Source organism: Pocillopora damicornis, chromosome 1, assembly GCF_964200805.1.
Source record: "Pocillopora damicornis chromosome 1, jaPocDami1.2, whole genome shotgun sequence".
In the NCBI taxonomy this organism is placed as follows: Eukaryota; Metazoa; Cnidaria; class Anthozoa; order Scleractinia; family Pocilloporidae; genus Pocillopora; species Pocillopora damicornis.
Genome location: NC_142670.1, coordinates 28,329,164 through 28,350,734, shown reverse-complemented (window position 1 = coordinate 28,350,734; position 21,571 = coordinate 28,329,164). Strand labels below are relative to the sequence as shown.

General features: G+C 37.7%; 2 protein-coding genes across 4 annotated transcripts; both read right to left on the bottom strand.

Annotated features, from left to right (window-relative positions):
* Nucleotides 1–1,582: 1,582 nt before the first annotated feature.
* LOC149053123 (microfibril-associated glycoprotein 4-like) lies at nucleotides 1,583–6,186 on the bottom strand. The gene is made up of 4 exons (XM_089190851.1): nucleotides 5,822–6,186; nucleotides 4,901–5,015; nucleotides 4,391–4,802; nucleotides 1,583–3,088 (listed from the first exon to the last, which is right to left on the bottom strand). The coding sequence occupies exons 1-4, from the start codon at nucleotides 6,140–6,142 to the stop codon at nucleotides 2,860–2,862; spliced, it is 1,077 nt and encodes a 358-aa protein (XP_089046977.1). The 5' UTR covers nucleotides 6,143–6,186; the 3' UTR covers nucleotides 1,583–2,859.
* Nucleotides 6,187–10,057: 3,871 nt separating this feature from the next.
* Nucleotides 10,058–18,602, bottom strand: LOC149053122 (microfibril-associated glycoprotein 4-like). Of its 3 annotated transcripts, XM_089190828.1 has the most exons (6): nucleotides 18,585–18,602; nucleotides 16,833–16,938; nucleotides 14,210–14,554; nucleotides 13,384–13,498; nucleotides 12,874–13,285; nucleotides 10,058–11,575 (listed from the first exon to the last, which is right to left on the bottom strand). In XM_089190828.1, exons 3-6 carry the CDS (start codon nucleotides 14,540–14,542, stop codon nucleotides 11,347–11,349), a joined length of 1,089 nt encoding a protein of 362 aa, XP_089046954.1. In that variant the 5' UTR covers nucleotides 14,543–14,554; nucleotides 16,833–16,938; nucleotides 18,585–18,602; the 3' UTR covers nucleotides 10,058–11,346. The 3 variants fall into 3 exon arrangements, with proteins under 3 accessions (XP_089046954.1, XP_089046962.1, XP_089046970.1); XM_089190836.1 differs by lacking the exons at nucleotides 16,833–16,938; nucleotides 18,585–18,602 and adding an exon at nucleotides 14,685–15,013; XM_089190844.1 differs by lacking the exons at nucleotides 16,833–16,938; nucleotides 18,585–18,602 and adding an exon at nucleotides 14,784–15,013.
* Between the last annotated feature and the right edge of the window lie 2,969 nt (nucleotides 18,603–21,571).

Sequence of the window (21,571 nt, the reverse complement as noted above, 5' to 3'; positions counted from 1 at the left end):
TTGACACTTAAATTTGTTTGAGTCTCCCTCTATGGTTCCAAAGTTGTAAGACTGACATCACTCTTCATACACACACTCAAACTGACAGGAACTTTCTGAATCCACTTCTATATCTCTTATCAGGCTTCCTTTCAGCTTTTGTCCGTTTATCTTTTCGGCAAAGTTAATTGACTCGAAATTTGGACCTGAAATACTGCTTGTGCCGTAGGCAACGGCGCAAAGAAGGATATTATGCTAAGATACATGTTTAGTCTTCACTGTCAGAAAAAGATGAAAGGAATGAGTTATTTCGTTCTATTTCCTAACTAGATAACCAGGTGCAAGAAAATTGCAGGAATGAAAACAGTACAAACAATATGTTTTGTTAACTTTCTGCTAAGCTGGCTCTAATTTCCGGTAATTTAGGTTTATCAACTGAGTTGAATACGTAAATTGGGACCGTAATGAGTTAAAAGGCTGACCTTTCGAACGTTAGCCCTTCGTCAGAGCTCAGACGAAGGGCTAACGCTCGAAACGTAAGCCTTCTAACTCATTACGGTGCCCAATCTACGTATTCAACTCAGTTGTTAACACTAAATTACCTGTTATTACGGAAGCAGAGAAGGGACAATCCAAAAATATTTTGCAAATCCGAAAAAATGTTTAGAATCGATATCTAATAGACAAATCGCTTTTGGAAAGTTTGTCAAATCGAGGGAACAATTTCAAATCCTGGTTTTATTATATTATGAACTAATTTGAACTTATGATAATTCAATTGGATTGGTATTTTGTTTTTGAAGTTGTTAAAGTTTACTTAGAATATCGTCGTACACCGTTTTAATAGGCAGATGTTGGATAAGTTGACTGTTGATATCCAACAAGTAGCTAGTTGAATGATTGCTCATGTTTATTTTCCGGTGCAAATGCATGAGTATTATATCAAAGGAAGTGCTTTGAATTCGGGATTGACTTTAAACTGCATAACTCAATTACTCAACTGCAGTAATTTAGAGATTAGTTTCTGGTATGGTTGTTAGCGCAAACGGAAATGAGCTACTTCGAATACGAATACATGCCAAAACTAATTTGCTTTTAAATAGATTCTTCCCCTTTTTAGGAGGTGCTTATTCTGTTACTCTGTTAAAAACAGAATAACAGAATTTCGGGGGACAGCGCTGTCTATTATATTTCGAAGCGTTTTAACTTGAATGAGACTGAAATATAGGCAACCTATAGTATGATGAGCCCATGCAAAATTTACAGTGGAGCGGACGCTAGCTGCTTTTATTCCATGAAAACGAATGTATCCACTTGGAAGAAAACTTCACCAAAAAAAGTCCCTAAAAAATAAGAAACTAAAAAACAAAACAAACCAAAACAAAGTAGGAGGGTTTTCGGATAGATTAGGGAACACACAAAAGCTTCTTCAAGAGAACGGAGTTCGTTACATGCCTTTAGTTTTTCCTTTTAAATCTCGTGTGCCCCTAATTTTTTAAAATGTTCTATTACGGAATCTTATTGGTGACTTGGTTACTCAGAAAACGTTATCGACCTAAGTAAGACTAACTTTCGTTTATGAATTGATTAATCAATAAATCAATGAACTTCAATTAATACTTTATTTACCGTAAGTTAAAAAGTTAAAAGCAACAGAGCTGATATGGACTTGCATGTACGACATACAACAATACACTATTAATCTAAAGTTCTAAGTGTAAATCAAAATGTTTGCAAATAGTAGTCAATAATAAAAGTAATCTTGGTATTTATTCGAGTTTGTAAAGGCTTCCTTCTGAAATAACATGTTGACGGTTATATTCTAGGCTAAAAGCCCTCTTCATCCTAGAGAGGTTCTCCCTAAATCTATGTTAAGATGTTATAATTTAAAACTTGGGGAGTTGCATAAATTATAATTAGAACTACTACTCTAGATCTAATTAAAAAGACAGAATATCATCTGCCTCCATATCATTATATACCCTGTATATAAATAAAGCAATCACCCAGTTTCATACATATTTAAATACGAATCCCACACAGTCAAGGATAGAACATCCTGAGTGTCCCAAGGCAGTCTATGAATGACTTTAGCAGCACATACATGTATATACTCGAGCTCTAGCGTTGATGATGGGGAGCATGTGTCCCATAGTAAATCGCAGTAAGTAACTGTGAGGACTATACAAGTGAAATAGATACTTTCTATTGCACTCAAAGTAGGTCCAAGGCTTCATAAACTTGGTTAAATAACAAAACATGGATGCAACAGACAGTTTTTCTTTTGAAAAAAAAAAATGGCATTGTTTACTATAAGCTCCACCTAAATACTAATTCAATGCTAAAAATTGCATTGAAGCTACTAACAAAATTCAATTTAGTAGTGTCATCATATATACGTATCAACTTGCTGACTTAGGTTTAGCGCGAACTTCAGTTCAAATCGTTTTCTTGTCAGTTAAGCGTCAATCAATTCAAAAGCTTCAACATCCCCCCACCCCCCCCGAAACTCCCCGGGCATTTGAACTTTTAAAGACTGGCTCGTTCAAATTCCCGTCCTCCGGGGCCAAAATTGTGCTCAAACACAATTTTTTGTAAGAAGCAAGATCAGTGACTGTAACTTTCTTGTAGACCTTTCCCTCGTAGCCATCTTTTTGCGAAAGTGAACTCTTTACCTTTTAACAGCTCCATACTAAGACATAAAACACGTGTATTCCGCTGGAAGGACTTTGCAGGTTCAGACCTATTGCCCACCCCACCTAGGAAAGGTTCAAGTTCCCCACCCTTTTGAAAGAACGACAGTCAAATGCCCGAGTGTTGCCTGGGGGGGATGTTAAAGCCTCGATTTGATCGGCGCTTTATCTTGGGATGGACATTGTCTTATGCATTGGTTCTCACTTTCATCTCAGTGCGTTTTAGTGAGTAATGATGGCCTCTGAAATGAAGCCAGTTGACTCCATCAGCATAAGACTTATGGGAGCCATTGAGGTACAATCCATTCAGATTGGAGTTATGGCAGTTTTGGTACCACCAGGCTCCCTTGTAGAGTTGGGAGCAGTGCCTGTTATCTCCGTCATTGTCTTGATCATTCGTAGAAAACCTCATATTGCTGAAATGAAATCAAATTTCATGTAGGCTTGTTTTCACCTTGTTTAGACACATAAAAAGCATTAGTTACTTATTTATTTATTTATTCACGATATTTATACAGGCTGATCAAGTTCAGCTTTAAAGCTGGTTTGGATGGTAGCCTATACAAACTAATAACAACTAGGCCAGGCCTAACCCAATACCGGGAGCTTCGTTCCCTTCTCTTTGTGAAAAGTACGTGGGTTCCTTAACTTCCCCTACTGACCAGTAGAGAGAAGATGCAGAAGATGGGGCCTACGGTTTATCGTCCTTTTTTAAGAAGCTTTGAACGTTTATCCATTTGCGGGTGTTAAAGCAAAGGCCGCACATTCTTGGTAGTCTAGGTTATCGGATTACGTAATCAAGTCACGTGACTTATCAGATCGGAACCTTGAAAAACTGTTGAGATCTCAATCTTACTGAAGTCTCACATACTACTGGAAGTGTATGTTGATGTAGTTTGTTTGAAGCTCCCGAAAGTCTTTTGGTTTATCAATTTCTTGAATATATAAAGTTGGGGCCTTTCCGCACTAGTGAATAAGTTGTTTCCTGTCAACATCAACATTTTACAAGTGCAGATTGTTTGTCGCGACTTGACAAATTTTGTTCGAGGCGGACAAATCTTCAAATGCACCGCCGACGACATTTGTCCCGGGTAAAAACTGAACAAAATCGACTTAATAAACAAAACCGTGAGAAACTTGTCGATTATTTGTCGTAAAAGCTACGATCAGCGTGTAATTGAACTGAAAGCAGTATAGTAACAAGGCAATAGTTATCTTTTGTTCCAAAACACGGGGATTGAAATTTTTGAAACGGCTTATACAAATCCTGGAAATTGGAGGTTTAATCCTTTGGCAAACTTGGCTGGCCAGTCTTATGAACACATCAGGCACTGACGGAATTTTGGACGGCTTTCAAATTTTTTTGATGCGGATGCAACAGACGAAGTAAACATTTTACATGACAAATTTGACCTTTGATTTTTTCGGAACAATTTTAGTTATGCCCGTTTAGGATTGTGACTGTGACGATTCAAAATTTAAACGAAGATGGAGACCAATAAAACATTAAACTCCCAAAATAAACATCAAAGCCATACGTTTTCCTTTGTTTTATCTGGAAATGTTTCTCTTTACATACAAAATTCAAACTAGATGTGATAAGCCGTTCATGATTAGTTCCCTTCCAAATCAATTTCTAAAGCCACATCCCTATTCGAAACATGCTTCCCGCGGCTGGAAATGGATTCTGTCTCAGTCAACCTGAATTCCTTACTTACTTATGTAGCGTCATAGAGTCACCAGCGGTGCCCTTGTATCCTCCGATCAAAAGCCGGTACTTATCAGCTTCGTCTGCCACACCAAAATCCGTGTACTCAGCATATGTGATGTTCCCTTCAAAGTCTTCCAGGTCAACTCTTAACATGACATGATCAGCGGCTGTTAAACGGTGAAGATTGTCGTTTCCAAGCCAGAACTCTCCGCTCAGATCTCCGAAGCCGTTTTTGTAGGATTCCCATTTAAGATAGAAGTCAACAGAGCCGTCCAAGCGTTTCTGAAAAACGGTCCAGCCTCCACCGTCTGTGATCATGTCACATAACACTTGGATTGGTTTGCCGCCATCTGGATTGATGGTGTATACGCCACTAGAATTGAAACCATCTTGAAATAATTGAGAGCAGCTTTTCGGTTCTATTAATTTGCGAGGAAATAAAGAACCTATTCGAAATCACTTCTTTATATGATAATTGAGGCTTTTTCTATACCTAAACAAAGCGAAATATACCTACCGCAAGGTTTTCCTGTGAAGCCATGCTTACACTGGCATCGAATGCTGTCATCTTGATAGTTGGGAACGCATATACTGTGATCACCACATCGGAAACTGTCTTCTTCACACGCGCTCTAGAGAAAAACGTTGTGTCGAGTAACTTCCTAAACATCTGTAAGTCAAAGGAGTTTCTTTCTTTCAATAGCGCAGGGATATTCGAAGGATAGCAACTCATTTGGTTGCAAACAGGATTTGCACAAATTTCTTCAAGGTATGGCCTTCGGCTTGCGCACCCTGTTACGTGCAACAGAAAACCTTTGATAGGTTGGGAGATAAACAAAGTCTACGAGACCATACACAAGCCTCGTTCTTAGGGAAATAGAGACATCGGGTATGAATTTACCACCATGATAATGATGATGATGATGATGACGATAATGATATCATAATCAATGGTAGTTTTTATTTTTATCATCAATTTCATAATCATTACTTTTATCAGTATCTTTTTATCATCATTGACGATGGTTATAGCCATGAGTGGGTCTCCTTACGCTCTGTCTAAGAAAACCAAGTCTTGCTACAATATGCGACAATTTTATTACGAAGCGCAACAGAATACATATCCTTTCTTGTTGGATAGCAAAATGCGACTAGTTGACATGGAAGATTTACTTGATAGAAAAGCAAGAATGAAGGCTTTATATATAAAACAAATCGAAACATTTTTCGCGAAAAATCTAGCCGTTTTCGTGAGTGGAGCCCCCTTCCCTTAACGTCAACAGCCGGAAAATTTATATCACGATTATTTACAGATCTTCTTATGCAGATAAGGAGGTAAAAGAAGAAATGAAAGCTTAAACAGTTCAAAGTTAATCAAGATTTTAATTCTGATCCACAACAGAAGTCATTGTTGATGCACTAAACAGATTTAGCTTACCTTTATTCCCCTGTAAATGAAATCTTTATCCTCGATAAAGTTAGCAAATCCAGCAAATCGATCAGAGTCGCTTAGTTGACACTTGAATTTGTTTGAGTCGCCCTTTACGGTTCCAAAGTTGTAAGACTGACATCGCTCTTCATACACACACTCAAACTGACAGGAACTTTCCGAATCCACTTCTATATCTCTTATCAGGCTTCCGTTCAGCTTTTGTCTTTTTATCTTTCCGGCAAAGTTAACAGCTTTGAGATTTGGACCTGAAATACGATTTATGCCGTAGACAACAGCGCAAAGAAGAGATATTATGCTGAGATGCATGTTTAGTCTTCACTGTCAGAAAGAATATGATGAAAAAGGATGAATGTTTATTTCATTTCTATTGACAAACTAGATAAGCAGGTGCTAAAAAATTGAAAAAATAAAAACAGTATAGGCAATATGATATGTTTTTTTTGGTGACCGTCAACATAGGCCTGTTGCTAAACAGGTATTAGGCTTCCTTCAAACTGCATTAGGTTGCAGTGTTTTCCATTTTTTTAAACTTTTTTCTCACTGTGACTATTCTTCTTGCGGACTGATGGTTGAATCATCTTTTTCTCATACAGAGAGCATAAAGGAAAGGACTTGGTGAAAGGACTTTTTAATTTTCTTTAGTTATACATATTTGCACTCTAGTATCTATATTTGAATAATTTTCAGCGTCTATGACTCTTTTCTTGTCAAAATTTAATAGCATCTTTAAGATCCTGCTCGGAAATATAACTGATGTCGAGTGAAGCTGTTTAGATAAGGATGACAATCTAATGTTTCGTTTTCATTCTCAGAAATCGGAGTCGGTGCGTGCAACATAAATTGTCAAATGCTCTTAAGCAAGTTTCAAACCTTAGGCCTATTTGAATTAGTCCATTGATTTAATAATTACGGCAGGTACTCCGGCATAACTTTCTGTGTCCCCAAAATTTCCCTAAGGCTTTTTTTAGAGCTTTTGAGTGTTTCTTTCCCTTAGCCCTCATGCAGTGTTCTTAATTACAACACAGAATGAGAAAAATATAGATGAATATGAGCCATTTATCAGGAAATAATATATTAAAGAGTAAAAACCCAACGTTTTCGACACTAGGTTAACATGAGGGTAAATAAACACCGTCCGCCAAATTGACGATATTTTATATACGTGATTCCCGATGAAAGGAGTTTCGTGACGAGTTTTGTTCGGGAAGTGGCAGAGAGCACGGTTGAAGAGAAGTTTATTGCCGAGTTTGGGTAATTTGTTGTACGTGTGAATTCATTTAGTGATATAATCAATGGCGTCCTCCACATTTATTTCAGTGAAAAGCGAGAAGACGTCATTGGCAAACACGTCCAATGACTTGGAACCTACATGCCATCCCCGGAAAAATCGTTCGCATTCCTTCAACTGGGGCATGATCTGCACGGAGAAGTCTTTTTATTAACTCAGAATCCTTGAAGGTCTCATGATGCAACTTTTGCAGCCTAGTTTGAATAAGCAAATTAATTCCTACGTTGCGAAACGACTCCCATCGGTAATTATTTAAGGATATAAAATAGGCAATTTTGCAGACAGTGCTTATTAATAATAACCTAATGATAATAAACTAATGTCGAAAACGTTTTGTTCTTACTACTTAATTTTTTGTTTCCTTGTGAAAAGCGCATTTTTTAACCTTAGCGAACTTAATGGACATAGATGAATGTGTTGTGGTTCAATTTTAACCCTGTTTCAAATTTTATTTTCGTTTGTCTTGGTTGTTTGTAATGTATGATAATGAGTTTTGAAACAAAGGAAAATAAAATTTGAGCCAAGGATAAAATTGAACCGCGACAAATATGTGTCCATCAATCTTCACACATAAATTAGATTTTCACTCTTGTTTCCTTTTCTAATTAACTTTCATAAGTTTCTTTCTCAAGTTAATTCATGTTGCAGATAAGTAATGCTCAATTGTTTGTCCCTCGTGTCAGAAATGAAAAGTTTATTCTTTTTTCATAAGTTTTGTGTTATTTTCGGGTACAGCAAAAATTATTTGAATCCCAACAAAGTGGAAAAAAAATCTCCTCAGGTCTAAAAGTGTTTACGGGACTAAAGACAGAAAAAATATGAAATAGAAAACTGAGTCGCAAGAAATAAAAAGCTCAGTTAAGGTCCTGAGTGCAAAATTTAGGCTTAGAAATTATTTTTCTCAGGGCTGTGCTTGTAGTCTGCAATCTGCCATCAAACTTAGTTTACGGAAGATGGAGTTAATATGGTTCGGCTGTCTACCATAAGAGAAATGTTTGGACAGTTTAAAGATGTTTGCAGTATCAGTTTCCTCGTTCTGTGGTCTTTTTTCAAAGGCCATAGCGGCTACATTTCTTGTTATGAGCAATTCACAAACTTTCGTGCTGCTAGAGGGACTTGTGGCCAGTGCAGTCATTTTTGTGATCACTAAGGAAGCTTTGTATTTAAAGAGGAGCGTATGATATTCATCCACTTTTGAGAAAGGTACGCGGATAGTATCAAGGCTCATGAAGCCTTTCAGGTATCCTAAATGGAAGCTAAGAGACATCTTTACATATACGTTCTGGCCGAGAAGGAGAAAATTGCCAAACTTATAGAGCCACAGTATGTCGAGGCATTCAGGAAGTTTGAGAACGACAGAACAAACTTTGAGGAGAAGTTACATGTTAATTACTTCTGGTAGTTAAGGGATTAAAGAAGCACACTGGTCTTGCGAGGTGCTACAATGCCATTTGAAACTGTCTTTACGGTCTCAACCAGCCGAAGAAAGCATCTGAGTTTTACACTTAAGCTTATGAGATGCAGGCTCGTATGGGATTTGAACCCAGGCCTCTGCGATACCGACCAGTTGGCTTGTTAGCTCAGTTGGTAAAGCGCTGCCCCAGTATCGCAGAGGTCATGGGTTCAAATCCCATATGAGTCTGAATTTTTTTCAGGCCTTATTCTCACTACTACTTAAGTAGTGTTCATAACTGCGGGGATCGCTTCCATATTCATTTCTTCAAACGCAGTTCACATATATGATTTTTATATCATTTACAGTAAAGGTGGGTAAAGAACCAGCTGCCTCTTTTTCGTTAAAATAACTTAAGTCTTTGTACAAAGCACTTCTATGATGTCACATTTTCAGTTAAGAAATCTGTGAAGCCACTGTTGGCCTTCAGTGTGGTTAGCTTTAGTTTCCTGTTTGATAACGAAAGAGACCGTCTTTAATAGGGGAAGGGAAATATTAGTTTACAATTTTGATTCAGAAATAAAAATAACTTCGAAAGCTTCTCCTTCCCAGTAGACGTCGCAGCTCAGCAGATTCGGAAGCAAGGATGAGGAACCAAACTTTGTATAGTGTCAAAGAATAAGATTACGGGATCTGTTAAACTAATTTGAACTTATGATAATTCAATTGGATTGGTATTTTGTTTTTGAAGTTGTTAAAGTTTACTTAGAATATCGTCTACACCGTTTTAATAGGCAGATGTTGGATAAGTTGACTGTTGATATCCAACAAGTAGTTGAATGATTGCTCATGTTTATTTTCCGGTGCAAATGTATGAGTATTATATCAAAGGAAGTGCTTTGAATTCGGGATTGGCTTTAAACTGCATACGCGTCACTCAACTTCAGTAATTTAGAGATTAGTTTCTAGTATGGTTGTTAGCGCAAACGGAAATGAGCTACTTCGAATTCGAATATATGCCAAAACTAATTTGCTTTTAAATAGATTCTTCCCCTTTTTAGGAGGTGCTTATTCTGTTACTCTGTTAAAAACAGAGTAACAGGATTTCGGGGGACAGTGCTGTCTATTATATTTCGAAGCGTTTTGACTTGAATGAGACTGAAATTTAGGCAACCTATAATATGATGAGCCCATGCAAGATTTACAGTGGAGCTGCTTTTATTCCATGAAAACGAATGCATCCACTTGGAAGAAAACTTCACCAAAAAAAGTCCCTAAAAAATAAGAAACTAAAAAACAAAACAAACCAAAACAAAGTAGGAGGGTTTTCGGATAGATTATGGAACACACAAAAGCTTCTTCAAGAGAACGGAGTTCGTTACATGCCTTTAGTTTTTCCTTGTAAATCTCGTGTGCCCCTAATTTTTTAAAATGTTCTATTACGGAATCTTATTGGTGACTTGGTTACTCAGAAAACGTTATCGACCTAGGTAAGACTAACTTTCGTTTATGAAATGGTTAATCAATAAATCAATGAACATCAATTAATACTTTATTTACCGTAAGTTAAAAAGTTAAAAGCAACAGAGCTGATATGGACTTGCATGTACGACATACAACAATACACTATTAATCTAAAGTTCTAAGTGTGTTCAAAATGTTTGCAAATAGTAGTCAATAATAAAAGTAATCTTGGTATTTATTCGAGTTTGTAAAGGCTTCCTTCTGAAATAACATGTTGACGGTTATATTCTAGGCTAAAAGCCCTCTTCATCCTAGAGAGGTTCTCCCTAAATCTACGTTAAGATGTGGTAATTTAAAACTTGGGGAGTTGCATAAATTATAATTAGAACTGCTACTCTAGATCTAATTAAAAAGACAGAATATCATCTGCCTCCATATCATTATATACCCTGTATATAAATGAAAGCAATCACCCAGTTTCATACATATTTAAATATGAATCCCACACAGTCAAGGATAGAACATCCTGAGTGTCCCAAGGCAGTCTATGTATGACTTTAGCAGCACATACATGTATATACTCGAGCTCTAGCGTTGATGATGGGGAGCATGTGTCCCATAGTAAATCGCAGTAAGTAACTGTGAGGACTATACAAGTGAAATAGATACTTTTTATTGCACTCAAAGTAGGTCCAAGGCTTCATAAACTTTGTTAAATAACAAAACATGGATGCAACAGACAGTTTTTATTTTGAAAAAAAATATGGCATTGTTTACTATAAACTCCACCTAAATACTAATTCAATGCTAAAAATTGCATTGAAGCTACTAACAAAATTCAATTTAGTAGTGTCATCATATATACATATCAACTTGCTGACTTAGGTTTAGCGCAAGTTTCAGTTCAAATTGTTTTCTTGTCGGTTAAGCGTCAATCAATTCAAAAGCTTCAACATCCCCCCCACCCCCTCCCCCCCGAAACTCCCCGGGCATTTGAACTTTTAAAGACTGGCTCATTCAAATCCCCGTCCTCCGGGGCCAAAATTGTGCTCAAACACAATTTTTTGTAAGATGCAAGATCAGTGACTGTAACTTTCTTGTAGACCTTTCCCTCGTTGCCATCTTTTTGCGAAAGTGAACTCTTTACCTTTTAACAGCTGCATACTAAGACATAAATCACGTGTATTCCGCTGGATGGACTTGGCAGGTTCAGTAAAATTGCCCACCCCACCCAGGAAAGGTTCAAGTTCCCCACCCTTTTGAAAGAACGACAGTCAAATGCCCGAGTGTTGCCTGGGGGGGGGGGGGAGGGGGGTTGTTGAAGCCTCGATTTGATCGACGCGTTATCCTGCAATAGACATTTTCTTATACTTTGGTTCTCACTTTCATCTCGGTGCGTTTTAGTGAGTAATGATAGCCCCTAAAAGAAAGCCAGTTAACCCCATCAGCACGAGACTCATGGGAGCCATTGAGGTACAATCCATTCAGATTGGAGTTATGGCAGTTTTGGTACCACCAAGCTCCCTTGTAGAGTTGGGAGCAGTGGCCGTTACCTCCGTCATTGTCTTGATCATTCGTAGAAAACCTCATATTGCTGAAATGAAATCAAATTTCATGTAAGCTTGTTTTCAACTTGTTTAGACACATAAAAAGCATTAGTTACTTATTTATTTATTCACGATATTTATACAGGCTGATCAAGTTCAGCTTTAAAGCTGGTTTGGATGGTAGCCTATACAAACTAATAACAAATAGGCCAGGCCTAACCCAATACCGGGAGCTTCGTTTCCTTCTCTTTGCGAAAAGTACTTAGGTTCTTTAACATCCCCCACTGACCAGTAAAGAGAAGATGCGGGAGATGGGGCCTACGGTTTATCGTCCTTTTTCAAGAAGCTTTGAACGTTTATCCGTTTGCGGGTGTTAAAGCAAAGGCGGCACATTCTTGGTAGTCTGGGTTATCGGATTACGTAATCAAGTCACGTGACTTATCAGATCGGAACCTTGAAAAACTGTTGAGATCTCAATCTTACTGAAGTCTCACATATTACTGGAGGTGTATGTTGATGTAGTTTGTTTGAGGCTCCCGAAAGTCTTTTGGTTTATCAATTTCTTGAATATATAAAGTTAGGGCCTTTCCGCACTAGCGAATAAGTTGTTTCCTGTCAACATCAACATTTTACAAGTGCAGATTGTTTGTCGCGACTTGAAAAATTTTGTTCGAGGCGGGCAAATCTTCAAATGCACCGCCGACAACATTTGTCCCGGGTAAAAACTGAACAAAATCGACTTAATAAACAAAACCGTGAGAAACTTGTCGATTATTTGTCATAAAAGCTACGATCAGCGTGTAATTGAACTGAAAGAAGTATAGTAAGAAGGCAATAGTTATCTTTTGTTCCAAAACACTGGGATTGAAATTTTTGAAACGGCTTGTACGAATCCTAGAAATTGGAGGTTTAATCCTTTGGCAAACTTGGCTGGCCAGTCTTATGAACACATCAGGCACTGACGGAATTTTGGACGGCTTTCAAATTTTTTTGATGCGGATGCAACAGACGAAGCAAACATTTTACATGACAAATTTGTCCTTTGATTTTTTCGGAACAATTTTAGTTATGCCCATTTATGATTGTGATTGTGACGATTCAAAATTTAAACGAAGATGGAGACCAATAAAACATTAAACTCCCAAAATAAACATCAAAGCCATACGTTTTCCTTTGTTTTATCTGGAAATGTTTCTCTTTACATACAAAATTCAAACTAGATGTGATAAGCCGTTCATGATTAGTTCCCTTCCAAATCAATTTCTAAAGCTACATCCCTATTTGAAACATGCTTCCCGCGGCTGGAAATGGATTCTGTCTCAGTCAACCTGAATTCCTTACTTACTTATGTAGCGTCATAGAGTCACCAGCGGTGCCCTTGTATCCTCCAATCAAAAGCCGGTACTTATCAGCTTCGTCTGCCACACCAAAATCCGTGTACTCAGCATATGTGATGTTCCCTTCAAAGTCTTCCAGGTCAACTCTTAACATGACATGATCAGCGGCTGTTAAACGGTGAAGATTGTCGTTTCCAAGCCAGAACTCTCCGCTCAGATCTCCGAAGCCGTTTTTGTAGGATTCCCATTTAAGATAGAAGTCAACAGAGCCGTCCAAGCGTTTCTGAAAAACGGTCCAGCCTCCACCGTCTGTGATCATGTCACATAACACTTGGATTGGTTTGCCGCCATCTGGATTGATGGTGTATACGCCACTAGAATTGAAACCATCTTGAAATAATTGAGAGCAGCTTTTCGGTTCTATTAATTTGCGAGGAAATAAAGAACCTATTCGAAATCACTTCTTTATATGACAATTGAGGCTTTTTCTATACCTAAACAAAGCGAAATATACCTACCGCAAGGTTTTCCTGTGAAGCCATGCTTACACTGGCATCGAATGCTGTCATCTTGATAGTTGGGAACGCATATACTGTGATCACCACATCGGAAACTGTCTTCTTCACACGCGCTCTAGAGAAAAAAGTTGTGTCGAGTAACTTCCTAAACATCTGTAAGTCAAAGGAGTTTCTTCCTTTCGCACCCTGTTACGTGCAACAGAAAACCTTTGATAGGTTGGGAGATAAACAAAGTCTACGAGACCATACACAAGCCTCGTTCTTAGGGAAATAGAGACCTCGGGTATGAATTTACCACCATGATAATAATGATGATGACGATGATGATATCATAATCAATGGTTGTTTTTATTTTTATCATCAATGTCATAATCATTACTTTTATCAGTATCTTTTTATCATCATTGACGATGGTTATAGCCATGAGTGGGTCTCCTTACGCTCCGTCTAAGTAAACCAAGTCTTGTTACAGTATGCGACAATTTTATTACGAAGCGCAACAGAATACACATCCTTTCTTGTTGGATAGCAAAATGCGACTAGTTGACATGGAAGATTTACTTGAAAGAAAAGAAAGAATGAAGGCTTTATACATAAAACAAATCGAAACATTTTTCGCGAAAAATCTAGCCGTTTTCGTGAGTGGAGCCCCCTTCCCCTAACGTCAACAGCCGGAAAATTTCTATCAAGATTATATACAGATCTTCTTAAGCTGATAAGGAGGTAAAAGAAGAAATGAAAGCTTAAATAGTTCAAAGTTAATCAAGATTTTAATTCTGATCCACAACAGAAGTCATTGTTGATGCACTAAACAGATTTAGCTTACCTTTATTCCCCTGTAAATGAAATCTTTATCCTCAATAAAGTTAGCAAATCCAGCAAATCGATCAGAGTCGCTTAGTTGACACTTGAATTTGTTTGAGTCGCCCTTTATGGTTCCAAAGTTGTAAGACTGACATCGCTCTTCATACACACACTCAAACTGACAGGAACTTTCCGAATCCACTTCTATATCTCTTATCAGGCTTCCGTTCAGCTTTTGTCTCTTTATCTTTTTGGCAAAGTTAACAGCTTTGAGATTTGGCCCTGGAATACGGTTTATGCCGTAGTCAACGGCATAAGCGGCGGCGCAAAGAAGAAATATGATGCTGAGATGCATCTTTAGTCTTCACTGTCAGAAAGAATATGATGAAAAAGAATAAATGTTTATTTCATTTCTACTTCCTAACTAGATAGGCAGGTGCTAGAAAATTGCGAGAATGAAAACAGTATAAGCCATACGATATGTTTTGTTAGGTGACCTTCAACATAGGCCTGTTGCTAAACAGGTTTTAAGTTTCCTTCCAACTGCATTAGGTTGCAGTGTTTTCCTTTTTTTCCTTTTTTTCCTTTTTTCTCACCGTGACTATTCTTCGCGAGGACTGATGGTTAAATCGTCTTTTTCTCTTACAGAGAGCATAAAGGAAAGGACTTGGTGAAAAGACGTTTTAATTTTCTTTAGTCATAGATACTTGCATTCTAGTATCTATAATTGATTAATTTTCAGCCTCTATGACTCTTTCCTCATCAAAATTTAATAGCATCTTTCAATTGTTTAAATAAGGATGACAATCTAATGGTTCGTGTTCAATTTCAGAAAACCTGAGTCGGTGCGTACAACATAAATGGTCGAATGCTTTTAAGCAAGTTTCAAATTTCAGGCCTATTAAATTAGTCCATTGATTTTATAATTACGGGCAATTGTGTTCCAAAATTTCCCTGAGGCTTTTGATTGTTTCTTTCCCTTAGCCCTCGAGCAGTATGCTTAATTACAACATAGAATGATAAAAAATAAAGAGGAATATGAGCCATTTATCAGGAGAAAATATAAACCAAACGTTTTCGACACAAGGTTATCATCAGGGTAACTAAGCACCATCCGCCAAATTGATGATATTTTATATTCCCAAGTAATTCCCGATGAGAGGAGTTTCGTGACGAGTTTTTTTAGGGAAGTGGCAGAGAGCACGTTTGAAATGAAGTTGAGCTGAGTTTAGGTAATTTGTTGTACGTGTAAATTCATTTAGTGATGTTGTCAATGGTGTCCTCCACATTTACTTTTTTGAAAAGCGAGGATACGTCATTGACAAACACGTCGAATGATTTGGAACCTACATGCCACCCTCGAGGGAATCGTTCGCATTCTTTCAACTGGGGCATGATCTACAGGGAAAAGTCATTTTATCAGCCCAGAATCCTTGAAAGTCTCATGATGCAACTTTCGAAGCCTAGTTTTGCCCTGTAAATAGCTCATTATTCAACCTTAGCGAACTTAATGGACATAGATAAATATGTAGCTGACAATCTTCACAAATAAATTATATTTTCACTCTTGTTTTCTTGACTAATTAACTCTCTCAAGTTTCTTCCTCAAGTTGTATCATGTTGCAGACAAGTGATGCTTAATTGTTTGTCCCTCGTGGCAGAAATGAGGACACCAGCTGTTTATAATTTTTTTCTTAAGTTTAGTGTTATTTGCCAGTCACTCCTTTCACGACGGAAATTATTTTAAATCCCAACAAAGTGGATAAAAAACTCGTCAGGTCTAAGAGTGTTCATAGAACTAAAAGACAGAAAGAAATATTCAATAGACGACTCAGTCAGAAAAAATTAAAAGCTCAATTAAAGTCGTGAGTGCAAAATTTAGGCCTAGAAACTATTTTTCTTGGGGCTGTGCTTATAGTCTGCGATCAAACTTGAAGTCTGACGATCCTCTTCGCCAATTCGCTGGATCAGTTACTCACATGGGAAATGTTAAGGAGGAACTGTATGTTTCAGTGAAAATGGCGAATCGCGATTAATTTCCATAGCAACATAACAAACATAATCATAAACATAATATCGTCTATATGATTAGGATATAGTAGAAGCAGGAGATAGAATAAGCAAGTAGTGTGCACAATTAGATTCACGAGAAAAACCACTTCCGCGACCCTCTCTTCTCCGTGTCACCGACAAAAGAAAAAAAGATTACTGAATCTTTTGCCTGAATTCACGTCCTCGTAGAAGAACAGCGTTCATACACCACTAAGTCTCACGAAACTCTGTTCACATTCGGAGAAAAACGATTAGTTGCCCCATGAAAGGTAATCCAGGACAGTTTTAGATTCTGGATTCCACGTTGTGGATTCCGGATTCCAGGTGCTGGATTCCGGATTCTACCACTGCAGATTCCGGAATCTAAAACACCAAAGATTCCAGATTTTTGTCTCTGGTTTGCCCCTAATTTTCACATTTCGTTTTCTAGGAATGACTTCAATGGCGGATTTCGCTATTGAAGGACATGTTTGTGAATGCATGTTTGTCTATTTATATTTTCATAAAAACATTTGATAATTATGAAACTTGAAATTATGACATTTGAAATGTATAACAGCAAATTAAGGGATAAATTTTTGTTGTAGGAATACCTGTTGAGACTGTCCGTCTCTTAAGTCCAATGTCCATTCATTCCACATCTTTTAGCAACTCTGAAGAGGCCAGGCCGCATTTCTTTCATACAGGTTCCTAGAGGTTCTTCAAGTGATTTAACAGGAACAAAGAACTAATAGTTCAAATCATTGCATATCATTTTTAATTTCTAAATAACTGTTGGACTAAAAGGTTTTTCTGGTACAGCATAACATTGTTCCGACTTGGAAAAGATGGCCAATTTTTTTAAATATAAAATTGACTTAGAACTGCCAAGAAAACAGCTCGAAAATATTTCCCTATCATCTCAAATTACTTTTTAAACTTTACTTTTAAACAAAAACCATGGTATTGAGGCATAAATTTAAACTGGAATAAAATTTTAATAACACCCCGAGTAAATCGCGGACAGAAAAGCTTGTTTTCCTAGACGTAATTGGCGATGATGTTCGACGAGATTGCGCATTAAACGGTGTTAAACCAATTCAACTATACTTACACCTTTGAAAAATCGCGAAAGATCTTCATTTACACTAGTCATGCTGTGCGTTCGCTGCGTTCCAGCATTTAACGAGGCATAATACATTGTTGTTCAATGAGATGCAAACAATTGGCCAGGTATTCTCAAGTTGAAAAAGTGTGTGTTTAAGTGTGAATCACGATTCGGGCGAAATTTTGTGCCAAGTAAGCGATTTTCATGACCAGTGCCAGGTAGCATAATAAAATATTTAACAAGCATAGTTTATTCAAGCCTCCAGCGTAACTGATCTCAAAACGACAAAAGGCCTAAAGCACTGCTAACAAGCGAGTCATGCTAAAAAGTATGCGTTTGTTGCGTTTCATCATTGAACGAGGCATAATACATTGTTGTTCCATGAGATGCAAACAATTGGCCGGGTATTCTCAAGTTTAGCAAAGCGTTTTTCGAGTCTTTCAACTTCTTTTAGGACCGACTCATGGTTCTCCGTCTTCGTCTTGACATTGCTTTGAAATAGTATAGACTAGTAAGCTGAAACGAAAAATTAATCAGGGAAGTTTACGAAAAATCCAGCAAACAAGCTTTAAAAAGGCAATTATTTAGACTTCATACTTCAACGAACTTCACAAATCTTACTTGTTTATCTTGTAAGTAAACGATGGCAGATTAATTCCCGAAGCGCTTTCTGAGTTTCCCGATCCCTCTCCTACTGCTTTCACGCTTACAAAACAGGAAATATCAAAAGGAGGAAGATACAGCTGTTTTGAAACGCCATTTGACGAAGGTAAATCTGCTTTTTGTTCGACACTTTACATATCAAAACAAAGGAAATTTGTTCCTCTTTTTGATTCTGGCGGTACATTTTAAATTTGCGCCTGCGTAAAAGAGATATCGCCCGAGACCCTTCGCTCGGTCGTGTTTTGATCAAAAACGCCTTGTTAATTTCACGCAACCGCTCGGAGAAAAGGTAAAAATGACGAGGAAAAAACTTTATCTTCAAGTTAGAAAATTAGCGAAATAGAAAGCCACAATATTATAGTTTAATATTTCAGAGGTACATTGAGTGCTTTTTCCGTAGAGAATCCGCACGATGGTAAAACATTCGAAAATTACACTCGATTTGAGTGGGGTGTTGAAGTGGGCGTGGTCACTACATTCATGTTAAGACTATTTGTACCCCATGATTTTGATATGTTTTGTAAGTTTCGCTGGAGGTTAAGTTAGTTTAAAATGGAACAGAAAATCAATTGAATCATTACAATGTTACACTTACCATTCCCTCTCCGCCTTTTGCTTTTTCTTGTGCTTCAGCAAGTGGATTCTGGATTCCCTTTTTAGCGGGGTCTCGGATTCCAAAAGCTGGATTCTGGATTCCAGAGCCCAGTATTCCGAATTCCACAAACAAAAATTTCCTGGATTCCGGAATCCGGATTACCTTAAATGGGCGAAATTAGAAAAACTTGTATGTTCACAGATTCAACAAATCACTCGTAAGTTAAGATAGAATAAACCACAATAAGTTTAGGGCAAATAGAAGTATATCATAACTTTCGGCTGAACCGTCACTTGATGAATAAAACGATGTTAAAGGGTATGTCAGATTTCATGTAGAAGCTATAAGGCTGATCCGACCGGAGCTTTCCATGGTCTCAGTGCCACTAACCCAGTAAAGCACAGGGCAGGGTTACCCCCCCCCCCCCCTTCTTCCCTTCTTCTTTGGAAAATTTCTTAAGGTCCTTCTGACAGTTTCCTGCGTCCATCCCTACCCCAGATGGAGAAAGTGCTCAAAGAGTAAATATAGAACTTCCCGACGAGGCTTGAATTGTGACCTCATGCTCCAAAGAAGGGACTTGTTGTTGTAGCGATTGTGCGGCATTTCTTAGGTGACAAATGAAGCACTCGCAACTTTACTTGCTTATTGTTACTTCCTGGTTACTTGGTACGATTGCATGGCTCATTTTCTGTGCGCCGCTACCTTACTGGTCAGCAGTACTCGGGATTTCGATCCTGGGACCAAGCTGTCAAAATAGCCCACGTGTAGCCGTACCCTCCCCCACAAGGTGAAACGGAAGCGAGGCCGGAACGTCTACGCAAACCTGACACTAATCGTGTTCTGTGACGTCACTCTAATCTATGCAAACTAAAGTGGCACGTGCTGGCGTGTTACCGATATATACAACAACTTTGAAGTGAATTCATTCCCATTTTCGGGTAAATTTGCAATTCAGTGTCCGAGTTAAAATATATACTTTGCTTTAAGGATATAGGAAAAGATTATGAGCGATTTTTGGTACAGAGTAAGAAAAGGACGATGTTCTATTAGCATCGCGCTTACGGAATTGCAACGTCCACGCGGTTTCTGCTTACATTTGTAAACAGTGCTACAGTCGTCGAAAAAAGTTGGATCATTTGCCGCAGAATCTCAAGGTTTTACAGATTTCTTTAAGTGATAGTTACGCTGCAAGCGTGAAGAAAGAGCGACTCTTTTCTCAGTCGAAAGAATTGCTGCAAGAGACAACTAGCTTTAAGGAAGGTTATTATTGCATTTGTTTTTGTTTCAAGATTTCTGTCCAGAAATCGGTATGTCAGAAAACCCCTCCAGCACTGGATATGCACTACATTTTGAATACATGTACATTTGCTATAACTATAAATATTATCCTAAGCATTTTTGGACCATAAGATAAATTTTATTACATAAATTTAAAACTGTTTTGGTCTACCTTGAGGACAACAAAGAATGTGTTTCAAGGTGAAAATACTGTTTTATATTGAGGAGCTGACTAAAAAGGCTCATATTCCACGTGACTTTGTTCATGATGCTAGAAAAACTTGGGTATGCAATCTATTTTGTTCACTTCCACTAACAGAATGCCTACTGCTGGGCTACTTCCCTGATGTGTTTTGGGTGACAACAAAATTTTCATTACTTACTGATGGCTGAGTAACTCTTTTTCTTTACGGGTGGCATCTGGTGCATTGACTGTGATTGGTTTATTTGGTACATCACCAGAAGTGGGAACACTCATGGGGATATTATTACTATTGTAGAGTGGTTAAGTGTCTATATTTTGTGCTTAAGCATAGGACTGACTGAGGTCTATCTATAAAAGTGTTAAATATTATTAATTGTCAGTATCATAAATTAATAAGTGCTCTTTGGTGGTTAGAGGAGAGATTATGAAAATGCAAATCATCAATTTTCAAGATTGAGCTTGATTTTGTCAACCCAGTGACACTCAAGTGTTTTTTGTGCCTATGCATAAGTTGATGGATCTAACTTCCATGGCATTACCCCTTGCAATTATGCTAAGTTTGTTAGTGGTTACCGCCAGTTGACTGAACCTTTACCACATTTACCTAATCAGTCATATCCTTGATAAATACAGTCCATTTTGTCAGCCATAAGAAATTTTTAGTGATGAGTAAAATATTTTTAATATACACTCAATGTTTTTGAGAAATATCATAACAGAGATCATATGAAGGCAGGCTACTGTAAGTGATTTCTGTGGTCAAATATAGAATTTTTTTTAAACTCTTACCTCTGAGGAGAATATTAATTAAATAATACATTAAAGGTTGGAATAGTTGCTTGTTCTTTCATCTCATTCCATAACTGTATGCCAAAATTACAGACATCCGCTCACCTTCATTCTCAAGTTGACCATGTAAGCATCTGGTCTATACATTTCACAGGGGCCACCACTCAGTGTTTACACTTTCACTCCCAAGATATCATTAGTAATTCTCCCTACTGTCTGCCATATGGTTCTTCTGATGTTAGCTTGGGGAATTTGGTATTGGATCAACTAATAATCCCCATTATTCTCATCACTTGTCTGCTTCATATCATATTGATATTGTAAGGAGAACTCTGTCTTGGTCACTCATGGGAGTTAAAAGGATTAAAGATTTCAAAAGATTTGCTTAGAAATCTGTTCCAGCACATTCCAAGGGTTGAAAACCCAAACATGTGTTGTCTAGTGAAACTCTTTGGGCACGTAATAAACTTGCAATTGGGAAGAGTATTCCATTTCCTATGAACATAAATGATATGGGCAATGCTACCCTTAGACATGCCTTGCCTTGATGCATATGAAGGTTTTATGTTACAGCCTTAGGGTTGGCTTAAGGTTGGGGTTAGTTCATAACACAGGAGAGAGAGAGAGAGAGAGAGAGAGAGAGGGGGGGGGGTGTGTACACAACCATTTCACCCCTCTCTTTGCAAGGGAATCTACTTCTGTTTCAAAAATATTT

Bases quoted from the DNA above. Each gene is read 5' to 3' on its own strand.
- LOC149053123 (XM_089190851.1), bottom strand. From the start codon at position 6,142: ATGCATCTCAGCATAATATCTCTTCTTTGCGCTGTTGTCTACGGCATA. The intron at 5,016-5,821 runs GTAAGCTAAATC...GTTTTTCTCTAG, and splicing joins TCATTTACAGGGGAATAAAG to AGCGCGTGTGAAGAAGACAG. The intron at 4,803-4,900 runs GTAGGTATATTT...GCAAATTAATAG, and splicing joins CTTCACAGGAAAACCTTGCG to AACCGAAAAGCTGCTCTCAA.
- LOC149053122 (XM_089190828.1), bottom strand. From the start codon at position 14,542: ATGCATCTCAGCATCATATTTCTTCTTTGCGCCGCCGCTTATGCCGTT. The intron at 13,286-13,383 runs GTAGGTATATTT...GCAAATTAATAG, and splicing joins CTTCACAGGAAAACCTTGCG to AACCGAAAAGCTGCTCTCAA. The intron at 11,576-12,873 runs GTAAGTAAGGAA...ATTTCATTTCAG, and splicing joins GACTCTATGACGCTACATAA to CAATATGAGGTTTTCTACGA.